Source organism: Stegostoma tigrinum, chromosome 11 (genome assembly GCF_030684315.1).
Source record: "Stegostoma tigrinum isolate sSteTig4 chromosome 11, sSteTig4.hap1, whole genome shotgun sequence".
NCBI lineage: Eukaryota > Metazoa > Chordata > Chondrichthyes > Orectolobiformes > Stegostomatidae > Stegostoma > Stegostoma tigrinum.
This window is the reverse complement of record NC_081364.1, coordinates 18,151,759-18,179,609: the sequence shown is the minus strand read 5'-3', so window position 1 is coordinate 18,179,609 and position 27,851 is coordinate 18,151,759. Positions and strand designations below refer to the sequence as shown.

Sequence of the window (27,851 nt, the reverse complement as noted above, 5' to 3'; positions counted from 1 at the left end):
CGTTGAATTGTCTTTGTTTTTTTTTTGCTCATGTTTTTGTTGTTTGTCCAAAAACCCTTGCCCCAAGAGCTTATGCTTGCAGGACATCCGAACTGTGGAGTGAAGTCTCTCCTGAACAAGTGAAGTGTCAAAGTCAGTGCTAAGAATGAGATTTGTATTTAGAGCATGAGAGAGAAGACCCTTTGCTTTTGAAATCATGCGAGAGAATTGGTAAAGCAGCTTCATAAGGTGAACAGCAGACCTGTGTGAAAAGGGCAGCAGAGAGTTTCTTCACCCTATTTCCACCTGTCAGAGTCAATTCTTTCATTTTGCCTATTCTTCAAGAGTGTTGAATACTCTTGGAGTTCCCAGTCTTCGTCACCCTGCATAATAACCTTGAAGTACTCATCCAATTTCCTTTTGAGATTTGTTTCCGATCTGTTCCAGGTCATTAACACACTATGCATTTAAAAAAAAGACGCTGGACATATATTTGAAAGTGGTGGATTTAGAGGGCAACAGAGATAGGTTAGAGACTGGGACTAGCTGAGTAGCTCTTTCAGGAGACAGTACAGACAGATGGGTTGAATGATCTCCTTCTCTACTGTAAAATTCTGAGATTCAATTTGATGATTCTTCTCATTACCCTTTACATATCTTATACAAAGCCTTCACACCGTGTTCCCTGGTTCTTTTAGTCAGCTAAGTGGAAGAGTTTTCCTTCTTTAAGCCTGTCATAATTTGATGTACCTGTGCCAAATCTCCCATCAATGTCCTTTGCTTCAAGGAGATAAATCTCACCTTCAATAATTTATGTTTGGTGGTTAAGGCAATGTTATTTTAGAGCCTTAGGGCATGGGATGGTAACAATACCTTAAAGCTAAGGAAATGGCTTTGATAAGACTGTATAATTAAACTGTTTATAATGAAACTTCTAAGTATGATTTATTATTGTTATCTACGTAATACAGTACATAACAGGCTGTGCGAATAGCTGAGACGCTGAAGAGCTGAGTGTTTTGCCAGAAGTAGCCAAACAGTGAACTAGGGTGTTGATGGTTGGTTGCAAAGGAATTTTGGACAGCCACACCATCAGGACTGTTGTGATCTGATGGAGAGAGGGTTTGTACAGGTATGTCACATTGATGATAATTGTAGCTGTGAAACTTGGATTTGAAGGTTGTTGGATTCCTGAACCACAGTGCAGAACCTTGTTGAATGTCTTGCTGAAGTCCGTATATACAACATCTGCCAGGTATCAGTCTTCTTTATCGCCTCTTCAAAAAACAGTCAAGTTAGTGAAACACCATTTCCCACACACAAAGCCATGCTGACTATCCCAAATATGTCCTTGCCTTTCCAAATGCATATAAATCCTGTCTGTCAGAATCCCCTCTAACAACTTACCCACCTCTGATGTAAAGCTCACTGGTCTATGATTCCCTAACTTTCACGCTTATCTCTGTTGGTTCTGATTCATGTTGATGTTACAAGAAGTAAAATTTGGAGGTCATTTCGTTTTTAGGCTTCCTCAGAGATTATAAAATTTTGACCAGGAGACCATGAAAACCCTCCTGCCTCTTCTTGAAATAGTGTTGTGTGTTCTTCTCTTTTACAGCCTTCTGAGCGCCTTTGACAGTGTAGCAGTCCCTCTGTATTCTACTGGAACTCAGCCCTAATTTTGTGCTAAAACCCAAGAGTGGGGCTAGAAATGAGCCGTGTTCCAAATGAGCCATTTTGTCTCACAGTGAAGCAATTGCAAAATGTGTAAAATTAATCTTTATTGAGAAAACATCACAACTTGTGTCTTTTTTTTGTTGTGAGTGACACAGTTAAATTGAGGGCTGAGAATCTATTTCAGTGTACAGCTCCAGTTGATTGGGTTATATTGTAGCAGCTCACGCTCTCGTAGAGAATCCAGGGACTTTGCTAATCTCTTCTCCTTCCACTGAATTTCCATCAGCTGAGAGGAAATTGACAAAAAGAAGAAAGATAGATTTATATACTTAAATTGACATTTGTATACTGCCAGGCACGAGTTCTGTTTTGAGACTAAATTTCCGAAATCTCTGATCACGGTTTGAAATCTTCTGGCTATTTTTCCATTGAATGTATAACTTAAAAGAAACATATCTAAAGCAACATTGGCATTTACCTCCAGAAAATATTAGTTTTGTATAGAACATAACAGCACAGTACAGGCCCTTCAGCCCTCGATGTTGTGCCGACCTGTCATACCAATCTGAAGTCCATCTAGAGGAGATTTACTAGGATGTTGCCTGGTATGGAGTGAAGGTCTTACGAGGAAAGGCTGAGGGACTTGAGGCTGTTTTCATTAGAGAGAAGAAGGTTGAGAGGTGACTTAATGGAAACATATAAAATAATCAGAGGGTTAGATAGGGTGGATAGGCAGAGCCTTTTTCCTAGGATGGTGACGGCGAGCACGAGGGGGCATAGCTTTAAATTGAGGGGTGAAAGATATAGGACAGATGTCAGAGGTAGTTTCTTTACTCAGAGAGTAGTAAGGGAATGGAACGCTTTTCCTGCAATGGTAGTAGATTCGCCAACTTTGGGTACATTTAAGATGTCATTGGATAAGCATATGGACGTACATGGAATAGTGTAGGTTAGATGGGCTTGAGATCGGTATGACAGTTCGGCACAACATTGAGGGCCGAAGGGCCTGTACTGTGCTGTAATGTTCTATGTTCTATGTTCTATATGCTTATCCAATGACGACTTAAATGTACCTAAAGTTTTTGAGGGGTGAAAGATACAGGACAGATGTCAGAGGAAGTTTCTTTACTCAGAGAGTAGTAAGGGAATGGAAAGCTTTGCCTGCAACGGTAGTAGATTCGCCAACTTTGGGTACATTTAAGGCGTCATTGGATAAGCATATGGACATACATGGAATAGTGTAGGTTAGATGGGCTTGAGATCGGTATGACAGGTCGGCACAACATCGAGGGCCGAAGGGCCTGTACTGTGCTGTTATGTTCTATGCCCCCTCGTGCTCGCCATCCTAGGAAAAAGGCTCTCCCTATCCACCCTATCTAACCCTCTGATTATTTTATATGTTTCAATTAAGTCACCTCTCAACTTTCTTCTTTCTAATGAAAACAGCCTCAAGTCCCTCAGCCCTTCCTCGTAAGACCTTCCCTCCAGACCAGGCAACATCCTCGTAAATCTCCTCTGCACCCTTTCCAAAGCTTCCACATCCTTCTTATAATGCGGTGACCAGAACTGTACGCAATACTCCAAGTGCGGCCGCACCAGAGTTTTGTACAGCTGCAGCATAACCTCTTGGTTCCAGAACTCGATCCCTCTATTAATAAAAGCTAAAACACTGTATGCCTTCGTAACAGCCCTATCAACCTGGGTGGCAACTTTCAAGGAACTGTGTACATGGACACAGAGATCTCCCTGCTCATCTACACTATCAAGAATCTTACCATTAGCCCAGTACTTTGCCTTCTGGTTACTCCTACCAAAGTGTATCACCTCACACTTGTCTGCATTAAACTCCATTTGCCACCTCTCAAGCCAGCTCTGCAGCTTATCTATGTCTCTCTGCAACCTACAGCATCCTTCGTCACTGTCCACAACTCCACTGACCTTAGTGTCATCTGCAAATTTACTAACCCATCCTTCTACACCCTTATCCAGGTCATTTATAAAAATGACAAACAGCAGTGGACCCAACACCGACCCTTGCAGTACACCACTAGTAACTGGTTTCCAGGATGAACATTTCCCATCAACTACCAGTAGTCAGTTCTCTGGCACTGAGCCTGACACTGTGGCAAAGAAGGGAAGGGGGCAGAATAGAAAAGTACTCGTGGTAGGGGACTCGATAGTTTGGGGAATCAACAGGAGATTTTGTGGTCAGGATCGGGATTCCCGGATGGTATATTGCCTCCTTTGTGCCAGGGTCTGGGATGTCTCCGATCGGGTGTATAAGGTTCTAAAAGGGGGACGGTGAACAGCCAGAAATCATGTTACATATCGGCACTAAAGATACAGCCAGAAATAGGATTGAGGATATAAAAAGTGATTTCAGGGAGTTAGGATGGAAGCTGCAAAGCAGGACGAACAGAGTAGTGTTCTCTAGTTTACTACCGGTGCCACGAGATAGCGAGGCGAGGAACAGGGAGCGGGCGCAGCTTAACACGTGGCTACGCAGCTGGTGTAGGAGGGAGGGCTTCAGATATTAGATAATTGGGATGCCTTCTGGGGAAGGTGGGACCTGTACAAGAAGGACGGGTTGCATCTGAACTGGAAGGGGACCAATGTCCTGGGTGGAAGGTTTGCTCGAGTAGTTCGAGAGGGTTTAAACTAGTATGGCAGGGGGGTGGGAACCTGAGCTGTATACCGGAGGTGAGAGTTGATGCAGGTGAGGCAGTAGCAAGAGGTAGACCAGCTAGTGGGAAGGATTTTCCTGGGAAGGAACTAAGGGATCAGTTAAAGTGAGTTTGCTTTAACGCAAGGAGTATCAGGAATAAAAGTGATGAACTTAGAGCATGGATCAGTACCTGGTGCTATGATGTTGTGGCCATAACAGAGACATGGGTTTCTCATGGGCAGGAATGGTCGCCGGATGTTCCAGGGTTTAGAACATTTAAAAAGAATAGGGAGGGGGACAAAGAGGAGGGGGTGTAGCACTACTAATCAGAGAGGGTATCACAGCTACAGAAGCTTCCATTGTCGAGGAAGATCTGCCTACTGAGTCAGTATGGGTGGGAATTAGGAACAGCAAGGGAGCAGTCACCTCGTTAGGGGTTTACTACAGGCCCCCCAATAGCAGCAGGGAGATTGAAGAAAGCATAGGTCGGCAGATTTTGGAAAAGTGTGGACGTAGTAGGGTTGTTGTAATGGGTGACTTTACCTTTCCTAATATTGATTGGAACCTCCTTCGAGCAGAAGATTTGAATGGAGCTGTTTTTGTAAGGTGTGTTCAGGAGGGTTTCCTAACGCAGTACGTTGACAGGCCGACGAGGGGAGAGGCCATTCTAGACTTGTTGCTCGGAAACAAGCTGGGGCATGTATCAGATCTTGTGGTGGGAGAGCATTTTGGTGATAGTGACCATAACTGCCTCACATTCTACATAGCTATGGAGAAGGAGAGGATTAGGCAAAATGGGAGGATATTTAATTGGAGAAGAGGAAACTATGACACGATTAGACATGAGTTAGGAAGCATGGACTGGGAGCAATTGTTCCATGGTAAGGGCACTATAGACATGTGGAGACGGTTTAAGGAACAGTTGTTGCGAGTGATGAGTAAATATGTCCCTCTGAGACAGGCAAGAAGGGGTAAGATAAAGGAACCTTGGATGACGAGAGTGGTGGAGCTTCTTGTGAAAAGGAAGAAGGTAGCTTACATAAGGTGGAGGAAGCTAGGGTCAAGTTCAGCTAGAGAGGATTACACGCAGGCAAGGAAGGAGCTCAAAAATGGTCTCAGGAGAGCCAGGAGAGGGCACGAGAAAGGCTTGGCAGAACGAATTAGGGAAAACACAAAGGCATTTTACACTTACGTGAGGAATAAGAGAATAGTCAAAGAAAGAGTAGGGCCGATCAGGGATAGCATAGGGAACTTGTGTGTGGAGTCTGAGGAGGTAGGGGAAGTCCTAAATGAGTTTTTTGCTTCTGTCTTTACGAAAGAAACGAACTTTGTAGTGAATGAAACCTTTGAAGAGCAGGTGTGCATGCTGGAATGGATAGAGATAGAGGAAGCTGATGTGCTGAAAATTTTGTCAAACATTAAGATTGACAAGTCGCCAGGCCCGGACTAGATTTGTCCTCGGCTGCTTTAGGAAGCAAGAAATGCAATTGCTTCGCCACTTGCGAGGATCTTTGCATCCTCGCTTGCCACTGGAGTCGTACCTGAGGACTGGAGAGAGGCAAATATAATTCCTCTCTTCAAGAAAGGAAATAGGGAAATCCCCGGCAATTACAGACCAGTAAGTCTCACGTCTGTCGTCTGCAAGGTGTTAGAAAGGATTCTGAGGGATAGGATTTATGACCATCTGGAAGAGCATGGCTTGATCAAATGCAGTCAACACTGCTTTGTGAGGGGCAGGTCATGCCTCACAAACCTTATCGAGTTCTTTGAGGATGTGACTAGAAAAGTTGATGAGGATCGAGCTGTGGATGTGGCGTATATGGACTTCACTAAGGCATTTGATAAGGTTCCCCATGGTAGCCTCATTCAGAAGGTCAGGAGGAATGGGATACAGGGGAACTTAGCTGTCTGGATACAGAATTGGCTGGCCAACAGAAGGCAGCGAGTGGTAGTAGAAGGAAAATATTCTGCCTGGAAGTCAGTGGTGAGTGGTGTTCCACAGGGCTCTGTCCTTGGTCTTCTCCTGTTTGTAATTTTTATTAATGACTTGGATGAGGGGATTGAAGGATGGGTCAGCAAGTTTGCAGACGACACAGAGGTTGGAGGTGTCGTTGACAGTATAGAGGGCTGTTGTAGGCTGCAGCGGAACATTGACAGGATGCAGAGATGGGCTGAGAGGTGGCAGATGGAGTTCAACTTGGATAAACGTGAGGTGATGCATTTTGGAAGGTCGAATTTGAAAGCTGAGTACAGGATTAAGGATAGGATTCTTGGCAGTGTGGAGGAACAGAGGGATCTTGGTGTGTCGATACATAGATCCCTTAACATTTCTACCCAAGTGGACAGGGTTGTTAAGAAAGCATATGGTGTTTTGGCTTTCATTAGCAGGGGGATTGAGTTTAAGAGTCGTGAGATCTTGTTGCAGCTCTATAAAACTTTGGTTAGACCGCACTTGGAATACTGCGTCCAGTTCTGGTCGCCCTATTATAGAAAAGATGTGGATGCTTTGGAGAGGGTTCAGAGGAGGTTTACCAGGATGCTGCCTGGACTGGAGGGCTTATCTTATGAAGAGAGGTTGACTGAGCTTGGACTTTTTTCATTGGAGAAAAGGAGGAGGAGAAGGGACCTAATTGAGGTATACAAGATAATGAGAGGCATAGATAGAGTTGATAGCCAGAGACTATTTCCCAGGGCAGAAATGGCTAACACGAGGGGTCATAGTTTTAAGCTGGTTGGAGGAAAGTATAGAGGGGATGTCAGAGGCGGGTTCTTTACACAGAGTTGTGAGAGCATGGAATGCGTTGCCAGCAGCAGTTGTGGAAGCAAGGTCATTGGGGACATTTAAGAGACTGCTGGACATGCATATGGTCACATAAATTTGAGGGTGCATACATGAGGATCAATGGTCGGCACAACATTGTGGGCTGAAGGGCCCGTTCTGTGCTGTACTGTTCTGTGTTCTATGTTCTACCACCCTTTGCTTTCTTTCAGCAAGCCAATTTCCAATCCAACCTGCTATATCTCCCACAATTCCATTCCTCTGCATTTTGTACAACAGCCTACTGTGGGGAACCTTAGCGAACGCCTTGCTGAAATCCATATACACCACATCAACCGGTTTACACTCATCTACCTGTTTGGTCACACTCTCAAAGAACTCAATAAGGTTTGTGAGGCACGAACTTCCCTTCACAAAACCGTGCTGACTATCCCTAACCAATTTATTCTTTTCTAGATGATTATAAATCCTATCCCTTATAACCTTTTCCAGCACTTTACCAACAACTGAGGTAAGGCTCACTGGTCTATAATTACCAGGGTTGTCTCTACTCCCCTTCTTGAACAGGGGAACCATATTTGCTATCTTCCAGTCATCTGGCACTATTCCTGTAGACAATGATGAGTTAAAGATCAATGCCAAAGGCTTGGCAATCTCCTCCCTGGCTTCCCAGAGGATCCTAGGATAAATGCCATCCGGCCCAGGGGATTTATCTATCTTCACCCTCTGTAGGATTTCTAATACCTCTTCCTTGTGAACCTCAATCCCACCTAGCCTAGTAGCCTGTATCTAAGTATTCTCCTCGACAACATTGTCGTTTTCTAGAGTGAATACTGTTGAAAAATATTCATTTAGCGCTTCCCCTATCTCCTCTGACTCCACACACAACTTACCAGTACTATCCTTGATTGGCCCTAATCTTACTTTCGTCATTCTTTTATTCCTTAAATACCTATAGAAAGCCTTAGGGTTTACCCTGATCCTGTCCGCCAACAACTTCTCATGTTTCCTCCTGGCTCTTCTGAGCTCTCTCTTTAGGTCTTTCCTGGCTACCTTGTAGCCCTCAAGCACCCTAACTGAGCCTTCACATCTCATCCTAACATAAGCCGCCTTCTTCCTCTTGACCAGAGATTCCACCTCCTTCGTAAACCACGGCTCCCACGCTCTGCAGCTTCCTCCCTGCCTGACAGGTACATACTTATCTAGGACGCACAGGAGCTTTTCCTTGAATAAACTCCACATTACTAATGTGCCCATCCCCTGCAGTTTCCTTCTCTATCCTATGCTCCCTAAATCTTTCCTAATCTCATCGTAATTGCCTTTCCCCCAGCTATAACTCTTGCCCAGTGGTATACACCTATCCCTTTCCATCACTAAAGTAAACATAACAGAATTGTGATTGCTATCACCAAAGTGCTCACCTACTTCCAAATCTAACACCTGGCCAGGCTCATTACCCAGTACCAAATCTAATGTGTCTTCGGCCCTTGTTGGCCTATCTACATACTATGTCAGGAAGCCTTCCTGCACACACTGGACAAAAACTGACCCATCTATAGTATTCGAACTATAGTGTTCCCAGTCAATATTTGGAAAGTTGAAGTCTCCCATGACAACTACCCTGTCTCTCTCACTCCTATCGCGAATCATCTTTGCTATCCTTTCCTCTACATCTCTGGAACTATTCAGGGGCCTATAGAAAACTCCCAACAGGGTGACCTCTCCTTTCCTGTTTTTTACCTCAGCCCATACTACCTCAGTTGACGAGTCCCCAAACATCCTTTCTGCAACTGTAATACTGTCCTTGACCAACAATGCCACACCTTTCCCTCCCTCCCCCCCCGCCCCACGTTTTTTACCATCTTCTCTGTTCTTACTGAAACATCTAAATCCCGGAACCTGCAACAACCATTCCTGTCCCTGCTCTATCCATGTCTCCGAAATGGCCACAACATCGAAGTCCCAGGTACCAACTCATGCTGCAAGTTCACCCACCTTATTCCGGACGCTCCTGGCGTTGAAGTAGACCCACTTCAAACCAACTTCTTGCTTGCCGGTGCCATCTTGCGTCCCTGAAACTTTATCTCGGACCTCCCTACTCTCAACCTTTTCTATACTCGAACTACAATTTTGGTGCCCATCCCCCTGCTGAATTAGTTTAAACCCACCCGAATAGCCTTAGCAAATTTCCCCCCCAGGATATCGGTACCCCTCTGGTTCAGGTGAAGACCATCTTGCTTGTAGAGGTCCCACCTACCCCAGAAAGAGCCCCAATTATCCAAGAATCCAAAACCCTCCCTCCTGCACCATCCCTGTAGCCACGTGTTCAACTCCTCTCTCTCCCTATTCCTCGCCTCACCAGCACGTGGCATGGGCAACAAACCAGAGACAACAACTCTGTTTGTACTAGCTCTCAGCTTCCATCCTAGCTCCCTGAATTTCTGCCTTAAATCCCCGTCTCTCTTCCTACCTATGTCGTTGGTACCAATGTGGACCACGACTTGGGGCTGCTCCCCCTCCCCCTTTAAGGATCCCAAAAACACGATCAGAGACATCACGCACCCTTGCACCTGGGAGGCAACACACCAACTGTGAGTCTCTCTCGTCCCCACAGAACCTCCTATCTGTTCCCCTCACTATGGAGTCCCCAATGACTACTGCTCTGCTCCTCTTCCCCCTTCCCTTCTGAGCAGCAGGGACAGACTCTGTGCCAGAGACCTGTGCCCCACTGCTTTCCCCTGCTAAGTCATTCCCCCCCAACAGTATCCAAAACGGTATATTTATTGTTGAGGGGAATGGCTACAGGGGATCCCTGCACTGTCTGCTTGTTCCCTTTCCGTCCCCTGAACGTAACCATCTGTATAGTGGCAGTGAAGGCCACTGTTCCCTCCAAAGGGGATAAATTATTTTTTACCTGACTATCTCACCTTTTTGTTTTCATCCCGGAACGCTTGAAGAAAACGGGAACGTGTGCTCTGCTTTTCCAAATCCTGAAGGGTTGCTTGTCTTTCTGCCTCACGTGCTGCTTCTCCCTCTTTGGCCCGATTGAACAGGGCATAGCGCTGAGACTCCCACTGCTGGTTCATCTGCCATTTTAACAGCTGCCTGATCTCACGCCTGGAGCAGCCAAACACAGACTTCATAAGCTCCTAATTAGTGACTGAATGATGCTGCAGCAGGTTCGCTGATGTACACTTGCCCACAAAAATAAAAATGTCTTTAAATTCAAAATGAATAAGCAGCATTTAGCATGCTTAATCCCCCATTTTGCAGAGTATCCCAAATGGCCTCTTCCATTTAATGAGCCCCTGGGGGTCTTTGAATGATAGATGCACTGAGAAACTATATATACATTTTGATTTCTCATTTGGTCAAAACTTTGGGCGGCACAGTGGTTAGCACTGCTGCCTCACAGTGCCAGGGACCGGGTTCAATTCCATCCTCGCACAACTGTCTGTGTGGAACTTGCACATTCTCCCCATGTCTGCGCAGGTTTCCACTGGATGCTTTGGTTTGCTCCCACGGTCCAAACGTGCGGGTTAGGTGAATTGGCCATGCTAAATTGCCTGTAGTGTTCAGGGATGTGTAGATTAGGTGGGTTATAAGGGGATGGGTTTGGGTGGGTGTTCTGAGGGTTGGTGTGGGCTTGTTGGGCTGAAGGGCCTGTTTTCACACTCTAGACATTCTATGATTCACCTTGATACAGCAGCTTTCAAAAGCTTCAGATTAAAGTAACCAAACAGATGTAGGTTGGATATTAGGTCATATGTGTGGGGCTGGTAGTGAGCACATGCAGAATCAACTGGCCTGAGTTTTCAGAAGTAGGAAAATAACTTACATTGCTTTATGATGGCCCCATAACTTTTCATGAAGAATCAATTACTTCTGAAGTATATTTACTGTCACGTGGAAAAATATCAGAGCTAGCTTGTGCACAGAAAGACCCCATTATCAGGTAATGAAGGCATGACCAGGTATCTGTTGTGATAGTTACATGATAAATGTTGGCCATTACATAAGGAATTGTACTACTTCTGTAGTGATTGTTTGTGTCAGCCTGAATAGAGGGTGAGTGTCAGTGTCCACAAGGGTTCTGAAGCTTCAAGATAGATTATCCACGTCAGTCTTTGGATTGGGACATGAACTCCTATCTTCTGACTCAAACTTTTTTATATAAGGGTATCAGAAAACTTGTGATGATTAGGCAGATGAAAGATTCCTCAACACCATACATTTTGAGTCTCTGTATGTTCATATTACCACATACAAACCAATGAAAATTTAAACATAAAAACCCTACAGACTGGTTGGTAGTAACTCTTGCATGTTCCCTTACCTATATTCCTCCTTCTCAGCTATAGATCCATAAAATGGACGCTGCCAACTCTGGTGATACCTGAAAAGCAATAGTCAGTTAATAGTCTTCAAGGTGATAGTCTAATAGCACCAAAATGTCAGATGTACAAAGTAGATAAATCCTGGTTCATTGGGATTATGGAGGAGCAGTGAAGGTATCGTGCATTTCTTAAAATGGGATGCCAAGTCGTTGAACCAACCAATGAAAAATACCCCAGTTCACTGTTTGGTTAGCAGAGGGAAAGAAGTTTATAAACCCAATGAATAATTCCACATCAAATGAAATTGGACCAAAATTCAGTTACTGTAGTCAAGAATGATAGTAGAAATCAAGTAACTTACAGGAGTGGAAAGTTGAAGTATCCCTATTCTCAAACAGGGAAGAGTTGAACATGAGAAACAAGGCTAGGCAATTCAGCCCATCGAGCCTGCTCCACCATTTGATACTATCATGGCTGATCTCATCTTGGCCTCAACTCCACTTTCCTGCTCATTGTCCACAACCCTTTAACTGTTTTCTAAACAAAAATGCATCTGTCCCTTAAATGTAATCAAAGACCCAGCATCCATTGCATTTTGGAGTAGTGAATTCCACAGATTCTCAGCTCTTTGAGAGAAATAATTTCTCATTTCTGTTTTAAATCTACTACCCCTTATCCTAGATTATAGAACATTACAGCGCAGCATAGGCCCTTCGGCCCTCAATGTTACGCCACCCTGTGAAACCAATCTGAAGCCCATCTAACCTACACTATTCCATTATCATCCATATGTTTATCCAGTGACCATTTAAATGCTCTTAAAGTTGGTGAGTCTACTACTGTTGCAGGCAGTGCATTCCACGCCCTTACTACTCTCTGAGTAAAGAATCTACCTCTGACATCTGTCCTATATCTATCACCCCTCAATTTAAAGCTAAGTCCCTTCGTGCTATCACCATCTGAGGAATAAGGCCCTCACTGTCCACCCTATCTAATCCTCTGATCATCTTGCATGTCTATTAAGTCACCTCTTAACCTCCTTCTCTCTAACAAAAACAGCCTCAAGTCCCTCAGCCTTTCCTCATAGGACTTTACTTCCAGACCAGGCAACATCCTGGTAAATCTCCTCGGCATCCTTTAGAAGTGCTTCCACATCCTTCCTATAACGTGGCGACCAGAACTGTACGCAATACTCCAAGTGCGGCCGCACCAGAGTTTTGTACAGCTGAACATGACCTCATGGCTCCGAAACACTCTCCCTCTGCCAATAAAACCTAACATACCGTACGCCTTCTTAACAACCCTATCAACCTGGGTGGCAACTTTCAGGGATCTGTGCACATGGACACGAGATCTCTCTGCTCATCCACACTACCAAGAATCTTACCATTAGTCCAGTACTCTGTATTCCCGTTACTCCTACCAAAGTGAATCACCTCACACTTCTCCGCATTAAACTCCATTTGCATGATGACACATCCTGTCTATGTCTGCATTATCAATTCCCTTTTATATCTGATATATCTCAGATCTTCTCTCATTCTTCTAATCCCGAGTGAGTATAGTCCTCAATAGCTCTCACTCTCTTCATTGAACAATCTCCTCATCTCTGGAATCAGTCATGTGAACCTCCTAAGAGCTGCCTCCGATATAACCACATTCCTTGTTAAGTAAGAGGACTTGAGGTGCGGTCTTGCTAATGCCTTGTAAACCTCCAACTCTTCCCTACTTTGTACTCTATTCCTTTAGCAATAAATGCCTACATTTCATTTGCCTCCCTCAATATCTATTGTATATTAACTTACTGTAACAAAAACAGAAATTGCTGAAAGGAACTTGGCCATTCTGGCAGCATCTGTAGAGAGAAATCAGAGTTAACGTTTTGGGTGCAGTTTCTCCTCCTCAGAACAGTTCTGAAGAAGAGTCACTGGAAACAAAATGTTAACCCTGATTTCTCTCTACAGATGCTGCCAGACCTGCTGAGCTTTTTTTCCAGCAATTTCTGTTTCTGATTTCCAGCATTTGTTTTTCTTTTGGTTTATTATTAACTTGCTGCGATTCAAAAGCATGAATGCAAGACACAAAGCTGAAATGTTTGCTAGCCATTTAAATAAAAAGTGATCAGTGGACCATCATGAGTTGTCTACTTCTGAGCTCCCTGCCAGCATAGATGCCAATATTCACCAAAATTACTTCACTTATTGTAACATTCAGAAGGTCCTGAATATGTTGAGTGAAGCAAAAGTGCTGGGTGTTGACAACAATTCAGCTGTGGTGCTGGAAACCCATTCCAGTACAATTTTCAGACAGACATTTAATTTGACAATGTAGAAAATTACTCCAGTTATGCCTTGCAGAATGCATTTAACCAAGCCAATTTCCACCCTCTGTCTTCTATCAACGCAGTAATTTGATAGATTACAGGAGTTGTTAACATGTCAAAAAGCACCTATTTGTGGGCAATATGCAAGTTGAGCCTGAATACTTTGTAAACTGTGGATCACTCCCTCACCCTTAATGGCTCTCAATCCTTTTAATGATTCAATCCAGGTGTATAATGGAATGTGTGCCATATGCTTGGAAGGGTGCAACATTGTACGTTAATAAAGCTCAACACTACTCACACCAAGTTAATTAGATTGCCTTTGGATTTTGTATCCGATGTTAGTGCATTGTGGGAGCAGTATCTGATATTTGCAGAATGCACTGCACCAAGTCACCTATTTATAATTATAAACCAAAAATAAGAATAATGTAGAAAGCAATGAAGTGATGACAAACCTTTATAAGTCACTGGGCCAACCTTAACTGGAATATTGTGTTCTGGGCAATACACTTTTAAGAAAGATATGAAGGCAGGAAGGATTGTCAAGCATGGTTCCACAGCTTAAGGAATTCAGTTATGTAGATAGATCGGAGAAATTGGGATTGCCATCCACACAGAGGGAAACTTGAGAGGAGATTTGGTAGTGGCACTCAAAACCATCAGGGGTTCAGGCAGAGTAGATAGTGGGCAACTATTTTCGTTTGAGGGAAGGCAGAGGACAAGAGGGCACTGATTTAAGATAAGAACCAGAGATGACGTGAAGAAATACTTTTTTTTAAATACATGAACAGTGGGATGTAGAGTTTCCTCCCTGAATGTATGATGCAGGCAGATTCATTCAAGACATGTAAACAAATTGGAATAATCATTCAAAAAAAAAATACAAGTTGCATGGCTGCAGTGAAAAGGTGGAGAAATGGGACTAGCTGATTAACTCGAGAGACAGCCAGCACTGACATGACAGGCAGTCAGGCCGCCTTCTGCACCATATCTTCTACGAATCTATCTTTAGTTGCTAGAACCTCCCAGCCCTACAGCTTCATCCACAAAGAAGGATAAGGGCAGCAGTACCGCAGACATGTCTTCACTTGCCAGTTCCTTTCCAAGAAAACCAGAATCCTAGCTTGAACATATATTACCATTTCTTCATAATTGCAAGATTAAAATCCTGGACTCTACATCAATGTAGAATCACTATCGGCAATTTAAGGAGAAGGTCAATTGTTATTCTTAAATGTAAAATTGTTTTGTGTTTGCCACCTGTGGAGAAATATGAACGCCATTTAATTATAACCTCATTGAGATCTGGAATTCAATGGGTGGAGAAGCTTGTACTTGTCAACTAGAATATCAGCACACTGTGCGTATCTAGGCTTTAATGCTGCAAACTGGGTACTGTGCATTCATGCATTTGCAGATTGAGAGAAGTACACAAGATGGCACTCCTGCTCACTCAGAGTGTTTACTCATTGTGCTCTTCAGTTTTGCTTTAATACTTGTTTGTCCTTATCGTGGAGCCTGAGACAGTCACTCATCACTTCAGTGCAACTTCAGTGCCAATTCTTACATTTCTATGTGCCCTTCTCAGTAGGGTCTGCAATGTATGTCTCATTTTTCAACAAGACACAATCAGTTTAACATTGTCCACTGCCCGAAACATCAGCTTTCCTGCTCTGGAGATGCTGCTTGGCCTGCTGTGTTCATCTAGCTCTACACCTTGTTACCTCGGATTCTCCAGTATCTGCATTCCTATTATCACTATCACTCAGCTGTTTGACTTGAATGTGCAAAACATCTGGCTATTATATCTATGTGTGAAAATAACTGGATGCAAATAAGCCTACAACATTTATCATTTCATTGATGACCAAGGTCAAAAGTGAAAAATACCAAGAAAACTGAAAAGATGTGTTAAGTAAACAGACAATGGTTACAAAACATTAAGTTTGGAGTTTTTGCATGTAGATATCAGGGCTTGGCACAAATCTCAGAAACTGGGCACTATTTGAGATCAGGTTGGCAAACACAGAATCACCAGGGAAAGACAGGTATGAACAGTGAAAATGTTGTGCTGCAACTGGAAGAAAGAATTAATGCTGATATAACAATTATTTGGAGGATGAAGAAAATATGGATGTAGATATTAATAGATAAACAAAGTGTAGCAGTGAAGACGGTTGAGACATACGTAACCCACAACTAGCACCTGTTTAAAATCACCGAGGAGGACATGACCACTACAATATGTGTAAAGTGGGAAGTTGTTTAACCTGGAATGAAATGAAATAAATGGATAGAGTGGATACCTGTTTAAAGTCATAAAGGGGATTGACCACATATGGAATGTAAACTCTTATAATGTTAGAAAACAATAATCACCATAAACCGATAGATTTGTGGTGTTTTAAACATGATCATTGTGAAATTTGCAACATGGAAGAACAGATTAATCTTGTGAAGAATGAGATCACGGTAGAATGTTTTGTGCTTTGTCAAGTATTATGAAATACTGTGATAGTTTTGGGTAACTTGTAGTCATATGATAATTAGGATGCCCAAGGATAATACATGATACAAGGTGTAAGAAGTAAACACAGCCCCACTCTCATTAGAGAAAGGGTTTATTTAACCCAAGGATTACCACTTAATATGAGGTGGTGGGGAGGTTGTGAAGGAGAGTCCTTCAGGGTAACCTCGACTGGTGTGAGAATTGAACATACACTGTTGGTGTCACACTGTATTGGAAATCAACCATCCAGCCAACTGAACAAACTGACTCCAAAGATGCATAAAACGTGATGGCCTATAGTGGCATTGACGCTGGACTTGTAACCCAGAGACCCAGGTATATGTCCCTGGGGATCCGCATTCTAATCCTGCCACTAGAGGTGCACCCTCAAAAAGAAAAACTTGCATTGGGACTTGACAAGTTGGATATTGAGTGAATATTTTCCTTTCTGGGGGACAGTAAAATTAGGGGGCACTGTTTAAAAATAGATCTCTCATTTCTGACAGAGACAAGGAAAGATTTTTTTTCCTTTCAGGATCTGTGGAATTCTCTCACAGCAGCAGAGGTGGGGTCATCGAATATTTTTAGGGCTGTGTTAGATAGATTTTTGATAGACAAAGGATTGGGAAGATAGGCAGAAGAGTAGAGTTGAGGCCACAATCGGGTCGGTAATGATGTTAGCAAACGGTGAAACAGACTTAAGCACCAAATGACATGCCTGTTCTTAATTCAAATGGTTATATTGTTGTAAAGCATACAGCTGACTTGCGCAAGGCAAGTTCCATAAATGGAAACATGATAATGTTCCAGTAAACTAGATAATCTTTTTTAGTGACATAGGTTGAGAATAAATATTGATCAGGACTCCAATATTTGCCTAAATTTTGGGCTTAAGTTTCAGAAGTGGCTCCTTTTGAGCCCAGAACCTTTTGACTTAGAAGAAGGTTACCCTTAAAATATGACTGACACAAGGGGTTTGGCCACTACAAAGACCTGAGTCTGTCATGTATTACATTGCATCTGTTAACACTGCTGGAACGTTCTTATTGTGCATGTGTTAACCCTGCCAGTATTGCAAGGGAGCATATCATATTCAAAGATTTATAGTTGTCACAGGAGACAATATCTGGAGGGTCTTACAACAGATATAGATCTAGGCACCAATCAGGAACAAATTGTTTAGCAATGGTTTACCAGTTTTCAAAAATAGCCAGATTATGATAGAAACCTTGAATTATGTTCATGAAATATCTGCATTTTTTTGTCATAGTTGTAGTATTTGTCTGTCAAAAATAGTTCTTGTTCAACATGACAAAATGTTGTAAATATGAGAATCTACAAAACCCAGTATGACTGCACCTGTTTATGATGAAAATGGTCTAAATGCCTGATGCTTCTGCACTGCAGATTAAAAACACCTCTATATCTGCCTCATTTGACTTGCTAATTTGCCTTTTTTACTAATACATGACTCATCCTCCAAGCCCAGTCTGCTACCAACCGTTCTATTGCACATTACATTTCGAAAATCTGTCCTATGGAAAGAATCAGTCTCACAACAAGAGGCTTTTACTTTTATTTTGAACATTAAAATTTAAACTATCAATAAGAGTTACCAGGCTCTATTGCTAGCAACACCAAGGCCAGGCAATACCCAGCATTTTGTAGAATCAACACCAGTGTTTGATAGAAGCAGAGTTTCATTTTTCATTAAGTTTATTTTACTGCACATGTTCTGTAAAGGAAACTACTTTGTTGCATAAAGCTCCAACACTTAAAAATGATCGTGTTGGCAGTTGACATTCAGAGACTCTTTTTACTGAAACTGCAGCCTAGCAACGGAACTGGAGATTCATTTAAAGGCATTGCGTACCTTCTTGAGCTGTGGGCAATGCAATTGAATTTTAGAATTTTGCCAGCCAATTTGGCAGTTCCTTTCCTATTCATGTTCTTTCTCTGTTAATATTTCTATCATGTCTACAACTCAATAAAGATATCTATAATGATTACAATAATCTTTAGCATTTCTCATACATTCTTTGGCTCATTGTACACCTATTGGCAATGAGACAGTACTCTGGTTACTGTATCTTGGCATGACTTCGAATTCCTTGGGATTTTTCCATGATAAAGGTGCTATACAAGTGAAATTTGTTGTTCGTTGCATTGCAGACTTATTCATGCTAATACCATAATATGTTTTATTCCATGGCCTGCGGGTTATAGCAGTATGTTATTTAACACTAAACACTGGTCATTTAAGTCACAAGGGTTGTGCCAATTTCTGTCATTGCTGAAAATTTCCTCATTGGTTTATAAGGAATGGATCTAATGTCTACCTCTTAAAAGGCACATGTCAGGGGCCAACGTGACTCCATAATCCAAGAGTTCTTGCTCCTGATGCAAATGTATACCTGGCACTTACGCGATGATTAGTATACCAACTGAGTGGTAGGGTATTAGCCTACAGAAGTACACATGAGGGCAAGTATTCTGGATCTTTTAAGACAACGGGAATTCTGGGCAAATTTTCTTCAGATTCACTTCTTGCTTAGGGAAACATAGGCTCCATCCCTTAGTAATCAATTAGAAAATTGTCAAAAATGACAGAGAATGGCATGACCCTTGTGAATTAAATGGCCAGTCTTTTGTGTAGATGAAATATTGATGTGACCTGCTGCTCATGGAATAAATTAGGGTATTATTGTAACTAATGACAAGGGTCAAGCAGAAGCGACTTGGACAGCTCCCCTGGGTGATATAATGTGCTTTTGTGTGTATAGCATGTTTGAGAGCTGCATCTGATATTGTGATTTTGTCTGCCTGCTCCATACTAAAGACATTCCCTAGCACTGCAAACTCCAGCTGAGCCAGAGCTCGAGAATGCCATTAGCAAATTTCCTGGTTTAGCCTATGAGATTGTGGTTTGAAGTTGCCATGTCATACTTGGTTAATCATATAGCAATTACCTTACCTGTTGAATTGCATTGACTCTCTAATTGCCAAGTGACCCAAAATAGTTTACCTAGGAATTACAATTACTGATTTTAGCAGAGCAAGGGTTTATATCATATTTCCTGTTTACTATTTTGTCAGAAGTATTACATATGTATAATAAAAGCATTAGTGTCACCATTATAATAGCAGCCAAATTAGAACATAGAACATAGAACATAGAACAGTACAGCACAGAACAGGCCCTTCAGCCCACAATGTTGTGCCGACCATTGATCCTCATGTATGCACCCTCAAATTTCTGTGACCATATACATGTCCAGCAGTCTCTTAAATGACCCCAATGACCTTGCTTCCACAACTGCTGCTGGCAACGCATTCCATGCTCTCACAACTCTCTGCGTAAAGAACCTGCCTCTGACATCCCCTCTATACTTTCCACCAACCAGCTTAAAACTATGCCCCCTCGTGCTAGCCATTTCTGCCCTGGGAAATAGTCTCTGGCTATCAACTCTATCTATGCCTCTCATTATCTTGTATACCTCAATTAGGTCCCCTCTCCTCCTCCTTTTCTCCAATGAAAAGAGACCGAGCTCAGTCAACCTCTCTTCATAAGATAAGCCCTCCAGTCCAGGCAGCATCCTGGTAAACCTCCTCTGAACCCTCTCCAAAGCATCCACATCTTTCCTATAATAGGGCGCCCAGAACTGGACGCAGTATTCCAAGTGCGGTCTAACCAAAGTTTTATAGAGCTGCAACAAGATCTCACGACTCTTAAACTCAATCCCCCTGTTAATGAAAGCCAAAACACCATATGCTTTCTTAACAACCCTGTCCACTTGGGTGGCCATTTTAAGGGATCTATGTATCTGCACACCAAGATCCCTCTGTAATAACATATGATCATGTTAAATGTTGTTTCATTAACATTGCCAACAATAATTTTTAGGCTCAGATTTCTCTCAAATCTTCCTGCATTCTAAACATAAGTTGCTTTGTCTCCTATTTTGGCATCATCTTCACATTTGGAAATGTTGTTCCTATTGTCCTTGTACAAGCTACGAATACATCTTAGAGTGCTGTACCTTGGAATGGAAATTGAGGTGTCATGTTCATAACCTGTTCTGACCCAGAAATATTGGATCTCATAGCTAATATTTGTTTTACTATTTCATGTCATTATCTATCCAATTTTACCCTATGTGGCATGATTTATTCCCATAGCCATTGAGGCTTTAGTGGGAATGTAAAAAAGATATGGCTCCAGGTTGAGACACTAGATTGGATAGATCAGAGAAGCTGGGACTCTTCTTGGCGAAAACATTGACAGGAGATTTGATTAAGGTTTTCAGAATTGTCAGGGACCCGAGCAGGGAAGGTAAGGCAAAACTGTACGCGTAGGCAGAGGACTGAGTAAGAGCACATTGATTCTTGGTGAATGGTGAAAGAGCCAAAGGTAACAGGAGGAAGCATCTTTGAAAGCAACAAGTGGCTAGGATCTGGAATACACTGTCTATGGTGGAAGAAGTTCATATCTGGCATCCAAAGATGAATTGGATTATTATTTAAAGAGAAAATATTGGATGACTACAGGAAAAAGCTGGGGGCAGTGATTAGAGCCATCTTGTACATGCAGAGAACCAGCATTGACATGACCCCAAATGACTTCGTGCTGTTACCATTCTGTGATTTAACCAATGTACAATCTCATCAAAAACTTAAAATATCAAGTAAGTAAGATTTGCCTCTCTTCCAGTGGCTTCTGGTTCATACCTGTTATACTCCTTCTGTCGCATCACCACAGCCCTTTGTTGATTATGGTGATGAGCTGCAAAGGTTTCCAGGCTGACTGTCCGTCGCTTCACCCCCGGTGGATGTAGAGGATTAATGCGTTGACCACACTTTAAATAGGAAAAGACCACAAATCAGTCCTGAGTTTCCTCGTAAAACAGATCAAATGGTTCTATGACTAGTGTTCACATTTATACGTATTAGCTACATAATTGGGCAGCTCCCTAAAGTTCCCATGTGTAAACATTGATCCACTGGCCTATAACCAATGCAGTTAATGCCAGCATAATCTTCCTTTTTAATTGACAAGGTATTTAACACTCAGTTATTTTCTTCTCAAGCTCCTAACACTGAAACAGACAGACTCACAAATATTCTCCTTGATATGCACATGATCATCGAAAAGTGAACACATTGACAGTTTGGTATCTCTACGGATCTGAACAACTTCTTCCATCTGTTTGCTAGTTTGAAAATAAACCTAAGTGCTCTGACTTGGAATTTAAAAACAATATTTTTCCATTCAGTGGTTTCGTCTTAATTCTGTTTAAAGGTTTGTCCTGCATGGTCGAATGGTCATGCTTTACACACCGGTATTGGATCAATAGAAATTTCCTTCAGTATTTGAAAAACTGAAGCCATGATTGCGATCATTGCCATAAACTTAATTCCTAACCAACAACTTTACCCTTTGCCCTGACAACTGTCTGAACCTTGGTATCAGATGGGAATCCAACTACATATCCATTGAACTGATAAATGGTAAGCATTGTTTGTGCCACACAAATGCTGGGCAATCGGCAACATTGGTGAACCAAATCATCTCTCTTTTACATTCAACAGCTTTACCCTTGTTAAAACTTCTACCTCTGATATCCTGAAAGTCACTGCTGATCAGAAACATAACAGGAACAGCGATATAAATACTGTGCCATAAGAGCAGGTCACAGGCTAGCAAGGTTGGGGGAAATAACTCATGTCTGGATTACCCAAAGCCTTTCCACCATCAATAAGGCACAATGGAGTGTGAATGCTGTCCACCTTCCAGAATGTGTGCATCTCCAGCAACTTCAAAGTTCAATAGCATCCAAGACAAAGCAGTAAGAGTGATTGATACCAAATGCTCCCCTTTAAACATTTGCTACCTCCACCATCAATGCATAATGGCTGCAATGTTCTCCAGTAATAAAATGCACAGCATCAGGTCAAAAGGACTAACAGCACCTTCCAAATGTTTGACCTCTTTCACCTAGAAGGACAGGGTCAGTAGCCGCATGGAAACACTATTGTCTTCATGTTTTTCTCCAAGTCACTTATCATCCCTAACTGAGACATTTTGTTTTGATTCACTCATGGGACATGCTGCCTGAGCCAGATGTATTACCTGTCCCTGGTACTATGTCACTGTTTCTTCAGTGTTACTGGACAAAAGCTCTGGATATCCAAATGCTATGTACATGCACATACAACAAGATGGAGTGCAGCCTTCAACAAGCAGCTCACCACTTCCTTCACACGGATGGGCAACAAATGCTGACCTTGTCAATTATGAGATTCGTTGAATAGATTTAAAACAAAATATTCCTAACAAGTTGCTTACCTGGTTGACCGAAAGTGGGATGACAGCCTGACTCACTTTCGGAAGTAATAATGGCGTTGACGTGAAAATTCTTGACGTCCCGCTAATTCTCCCGCTTGCAGTCAAAGGTGTGCACGGCAATGGCATTCTTTCTGCAGAAGGGAAACCATTTCATATATTTTCTCAAATACTTGTGACTAATATGTGCACCGGAGAGACTGTGCTGACAGAAATTCAAGCGGCAACCACTTACCACTGGCTAAGGTGGTTCGGAGTTGGATTGTGCTACCCATAGATGCACCATTTTGCTGTAGTTCAGAGTGCTTTGCAGTTCAAACATACTACATTATAATCCTCTTAAAGAAAATCTTGACCTTTTTTTTATTTTTTGGGAGCTGCTCATCCTAACAAACTCCAGGGTTGAAATATTCAAAATCCTAATTTTATTGCTAAGTTTATGAAAGTTAGTCTTTTAATAGCTGACTTTTTAAATTATGTCCTGGGTTTAATATGGGGAACATTGCTAGGATTCATGCAAATGGCTGCATTGCCATTCTTGGGGGTGGAGTTCATGGTCAAGATCTGTGGGTAGACAGGAGCCCTGGCACTTTCCATCAGCTGAGCTGCCAGTGCAGAATTTCGGCACTTTTTTAAGCTTAATAAGGGATTCATACCATCAAAATTACTATGAGCAATTTATAGTAGGGGATTAGTTAAAACATGTATAGATTGCAATATTACAAGCAACATTCATGACATGACTGTCCCAGGACAGAGTGTGACTATTATAGATCGGGCTATTCTGGCAATAAGAAAAGGACAGACTGTGGCTATAATTGGACCAATTGCCCCAGTAACTACTGTACATATACAGTGGAAGCTGAACTTCAATTCAATCTCACACATTCTACCAATCGGAATTTTATGAAATAGTAGCATCAAACTTTTCTTGCCTAAATTCCATATGGCAAATACAGCAGCCCATCTTAAAAATGGCAGCATTGCACAACATCATAAAAAGATGAAAATGGCAAACCAACTTCGAGAAATGTCACATCTTGTAATCAATTTTAAATCATAAAGAAACATGGAATCATTTTAGTGAATCATAAGTCATCAAGTTTCACACTTACCCTTCAAATGCACAAAATGCATGAAACATTTCACCATTTTTGACACTACAATGCACATTGCAGCTCTTTAGAAATTGTCAGATCTGACACATCTTCATCTGCAAACTCCAGAGCTTCTGTTTCCTAGTCTTTCTGAAGAGAGATGGTTTCTGCTTCAATCATCCTGAAAAAATCTCGTTTAGCAAGCTCACCTGCTTTCAATATCAGCAGGTAGCCATTGAAGTGGAATTGTTTTGAGTTATTTTGACCTGGTTGACAAGTTTCAAGATTGGACATTATATGGTGATATATAGGAACACCTGCTATCCATAAGACCACCAGACACAGGAGCAGAAATAGGCTATTCACCACATTTAGACTGCTCCTCTATTCAATTAGATAATGGCATATATCATTCCAACAAGTTGTCAATAGAAGGTGAGAGGAATCAGAAAATATTGACCACACTGGATACCTTTGTATATACCAAGACTGAATTGGATAGAGCCTTTGGTAAACATAGGAGTGCAGACACAAGGGTGGAGCTGAGACCACAAGATCAACCCTGATTTTCTTGAACGCAAATGAGTCTTGAAGGGCAGATAGACTATTCCTGCTCCCAAGTCTCAGGCTCCTACATCTCAGGAAGAGACATTCTGTCAGTCAATATCATAAACATGAATGAATTAACATTCTATTCACCTATTTTGCTACTGCACCTGAATGGCAACAATGGGAAGGCATTGCATTGTGGTTCATTAGGTGAGCTGCCTTGTTTCTGAGCCAGAAGTCCCGAGTTCACTGTGAGTCCAGAATCTCGAGGTGACAGGGGTCTCGGCTCCTGGCTGGAATGCTGCTGCAAACCCTGCATCATCTCTGTCTGGGAAGAATCAGCATATCATATGTCACTCAAGTATTTGACAGGCCATTCACATCTAACCCAATGCCCTGTCAAGGGCCCCAGGGTTTGAAGTCCCATCACTGAGAGCGAAACAAAAGCCATCAGCCCTATTGAAACATCAGGGCCACCACAAAGCTGCTGCTGGTACAATATCTACATGATGGATAGAATCAACATTGGATCCCAGACCACTGGTTAATGATGGCAGAGGAGGGTCATGGATAGTAGTTACAGGAGAGAGGTTGGCAGCAATTACAACAGATCCTGCAATCACAATGGGCTTTAGTGAGACCACACCAGGAATATTCTTAGTGGTTCTTAGTGATTCTCCCCCTACCAAACCCCTGATGCCATTATCTTCCATCGGGCACTGAGTGCTTATGAGTGTCAAATGAGTTTATTTGTCAGGCTCCCCACATGGCAAGACTCCCAACCTGTCACTATGGGAGGAAGATGAGGCTCTTCCATGAGCATTCATTGAGTCTAATATGGATTTTCTCTTCACAGACCACATTGGGATACTGGAAGGAAGGCAGCTGGGTCCGTTACATGTCACCCTCCTCCCTAATTAAATGACCCCTGAGGCATGAATCTTGCAGTAGGGGAGTGCAAAAGATTCTGTCCAGGTCTAGTTTGCTGTAGAGGGAGCAATTGTGATCTGATATCACAGGTTGATGATTAAACTTTCAAGAAGGAAAAAAAATGTGCACAAAGATATGAGTCAACAATTACATTTCAGAGAACTGGTAACAACCAATGCAAAGTATCTAACATAGGGCCAGACTGGTATGAAGTAGAATATCAGCCAGTCTTACTGTACAGCGAGTGAGCCCAAACACAATGCTGCAGAGGGTGACAGCAGATGACATTAAAGAGGTGTTTGATCCCAGGCAAAATCAGTAAGTTTAATAATTCGGTAATTTCATACCTTGATTTTCTCAACAGTTTTCAGTCTTTCTTTTGTGGGCTAGAGTCTAGTAAAGGATAACACTTAAATAAACGAGATGTTTGAGAAACGGACCACCCAGTGAGTTCATGAAAGATACGATCATAGTGCAAGTGAATGAGGAAAGATACTTAGTTGAAGGCACCGTTTCATGAAGAATTCTACCAGGAAGATTTTTCTGTCATTAATGGAAGTTTTCAGGGTGTAAAGATACTGCTCAGTATTGATGTGCTTCCTACATCCACTTACAGTCAAGTCATACACTAGTTAAAAAATTGGTGCTGAAATTGACCCCTGAGTGAAATCATTTATTTAACATTATCATAACTTGTTACCTTACGCGATATGTTCATGGTTACTTAGCTGTAACTGAACCAAGCCAGTAGTTCCAAAATCAAGACGTGCAACATTTTGAAATGTTACTCGTATGGTCACATGGTTGAGGTACTGGAGGACTCCTGACCATCATGAAATTGTCCCAAGACCAAGTGGCAGAGGAACATGCGTACGATTGTGCAAAATATCATAAGAGAAAGGAACTAGAGTAGGTCAGTCAACTCCTCAAGCCTAGTGCACCAAATCATTGAAATCATGATTCATCTTCAGGCTCAACTCTTCTTTCTTGTCTGCTTCCTGTGTCTCCAGATTGTCTTAAAAGTTCAAAAACTCCATCATGCTCAGTATCAAATATATTAATAAAAAACTGAGCCTCCACCCAATTCTGGAGTAAAGCATTCCCAAAACTCACAAACTCAAGTGAAGAATTTTCTTCTCACTTCAGTCTGAAATGTCTGACTCTTTATTCTGAAACGACACTCCATGTCAGCCTGTATTGACCTTGTCAAACCCTCTCAGTGTCCTGTACACTTCATACAAATCAACTCTCATTTTTCAAAACTCCCAGAAATGTAGGTCTGATGAATTCAGTCTCTGCTTATGGAAAAACTTTCTCATCTCAAGAACTAACTCTGTTTAACCTAGGATTTTCCCCCCAGAATATAGCCTTTCTTAAATATGGAACTAAATGCAGTGTTCATGTTGTGGTCTGATTAAAGCCCAGAGTGGAAGCAAAATCATTTCCTCTCTCTTGCTTCATAAACCTGCAGTAAAGGTCCACACAATAGTTGCCTTTCTGATTCCTTGTTGAATCCACACATTAACTTTGTATGTTCAATGCCCAAGGGCATCCAAATCCCTCTGAACTCCAACATTTCACAGTTTCTCATCATTCTGGAAATGTTTTATTCTTTACAGACAAGTGATACCATCATACTTCCCCATATTAGATATGCCCTATCGCCCACGTTGACACTCACTTAACCTGTGAGAATCACTTTGAAAGGAAGCAGACAAGAAAGAAGGGAAGCGGAAATGAAAAATTCTGGAAGTGCCCCATAGGTTGGCCAGTAGAATGGTGTTTGCCGATAGATCAGTTCCCATTCATCAGGCTTGGACTTGAGGAACAAACAAAGAAGAACACAGCACAGGAACAGGTCCTTCGGCCCTCCAAGACTGCACCTTTTGCCCTTCCATAGTAAAACTGTCTTCCCTTACAGGATCCGTAACCCTCAGGATTTATAATTAAGAGTACATGGTGGGGACCAAACTCCTAGTAAAGAATTAAGGATTGGGTCAGAGAAAGTTGTGAATGGTAACAGCACTGCCATGTTAAACACCTGCTATGTCAAAAATTACAAGTATGGCTCTGATCTAAAGCTGTTGAAGAGCTGTAAAATGCCAGGCAAAATTGTTGCTCTCTATGGATGCCCAATTTTTATGAGGGAGACTGGACTCAAAGTATTAACACTGTTTCTTTCTCTACAGACCTGTTGAGTTTCTTCAGCAATTTCTGACTTTATGTTTAGTATCCAGCTCTCTTCAGCTGACCTACTGTCTGAGAGTGGGAAACTGATTTTAGTCAAAACGGTGGATAAAATATGACTCGTTAAGAAAGAGGCAATCGCTTTTTTAATCTGTTTTTCCCCTCTGGTGTCATTTCCAAGCATTGGTTTCGATACAGGTATTGCAGAAGTGGTTTGAACCAGATTAGGAACTGACACACGGTTGCACAGCGAGATCAAAACCCAGCCACCACCAGCGTATCCAGTACAACCATCAGAAAATCAAAATCTGCCGTCCCTATGGGGTTGAACTTAACGCGCGCTTTTTGTTATGACAAGCGCTTTCTGTCGATTAGCGCGCACTTTGGAAAAGTTTGGGAAAGTTTCTGCAGAGTTTGATACTTACCCGAGTCTGGCTCCCGCACAGCGAGCATCCTGTGTTGTGCCACGTGAC

General features: G+C 42.2%; 1 protein-coding gene across 2 annotated transcripts; it reads right to left on the bottom strand.

Annotated features, from left to right (window-relative positions):
* Positions 1–1,743: 1,743 nt before the first annotated feature.
* On the bottom strand, positions 1,744–27,851 carry LOC125460400 (uncharacterized). 2 transcript variants are annotated; one of them, XM_059649638.1, is made up of 7 exons: positions 27,804–27,851; positions 24,412–24,585; positions 22,619–22,749; positions 21,001–21,128; positions 11,437–11,496; positions 10,028–10,217; positions 1,744–1,942 (listed from the first exon to the last, which is right to left on the bottom strand). In XM_059649638.1, exons 1-7 carry the CDS (start codon positions 27,829–27,831, stop codon positions 1,832–1,834), a joined length of 822 nt encoding a protein of 273 aa, XP_059505621.1. In that variant the 5' UTR covers positions 27,832–27,851; the 3' UTR covers positions 1,744–1,831. The 2 variants fall into 2 exon arrangements, with proteins under 2 accessions (XP_059505621.1, XP_059505622.1); XM_059649639.1 differs by lacking the exon at positions 24,412–24,585 and having other exon boundaries at positions 27,804–27,845.

What these genes read in the sequence shown, in the direction of transcription:
- LOC125460400 (XM_059649638.1), bottom strand. Translation starts at nt 27,831, where the DNA reads ATGCTCGCTGTGCGGGAGCCAGACTCGG. An exon ending in TGTGCGGGAGCCAGACTCGG is followed by an intron (nt 24,586 to 27,803) that starts GTAAGTATCAAA and finishes CTTCCCAGACAG; the next exon opens with AGATGATGCAGGGTTTGCAG. An exon ending in CAGGTGCAGTAGCAAAATAG is followed by an intron (nt 22,750 to 24,411) that starts GTGAATAGAATG and finishes TCCCTTCTGCAG; the next exon opens with AAAGAATGCCATTGCCGTGC.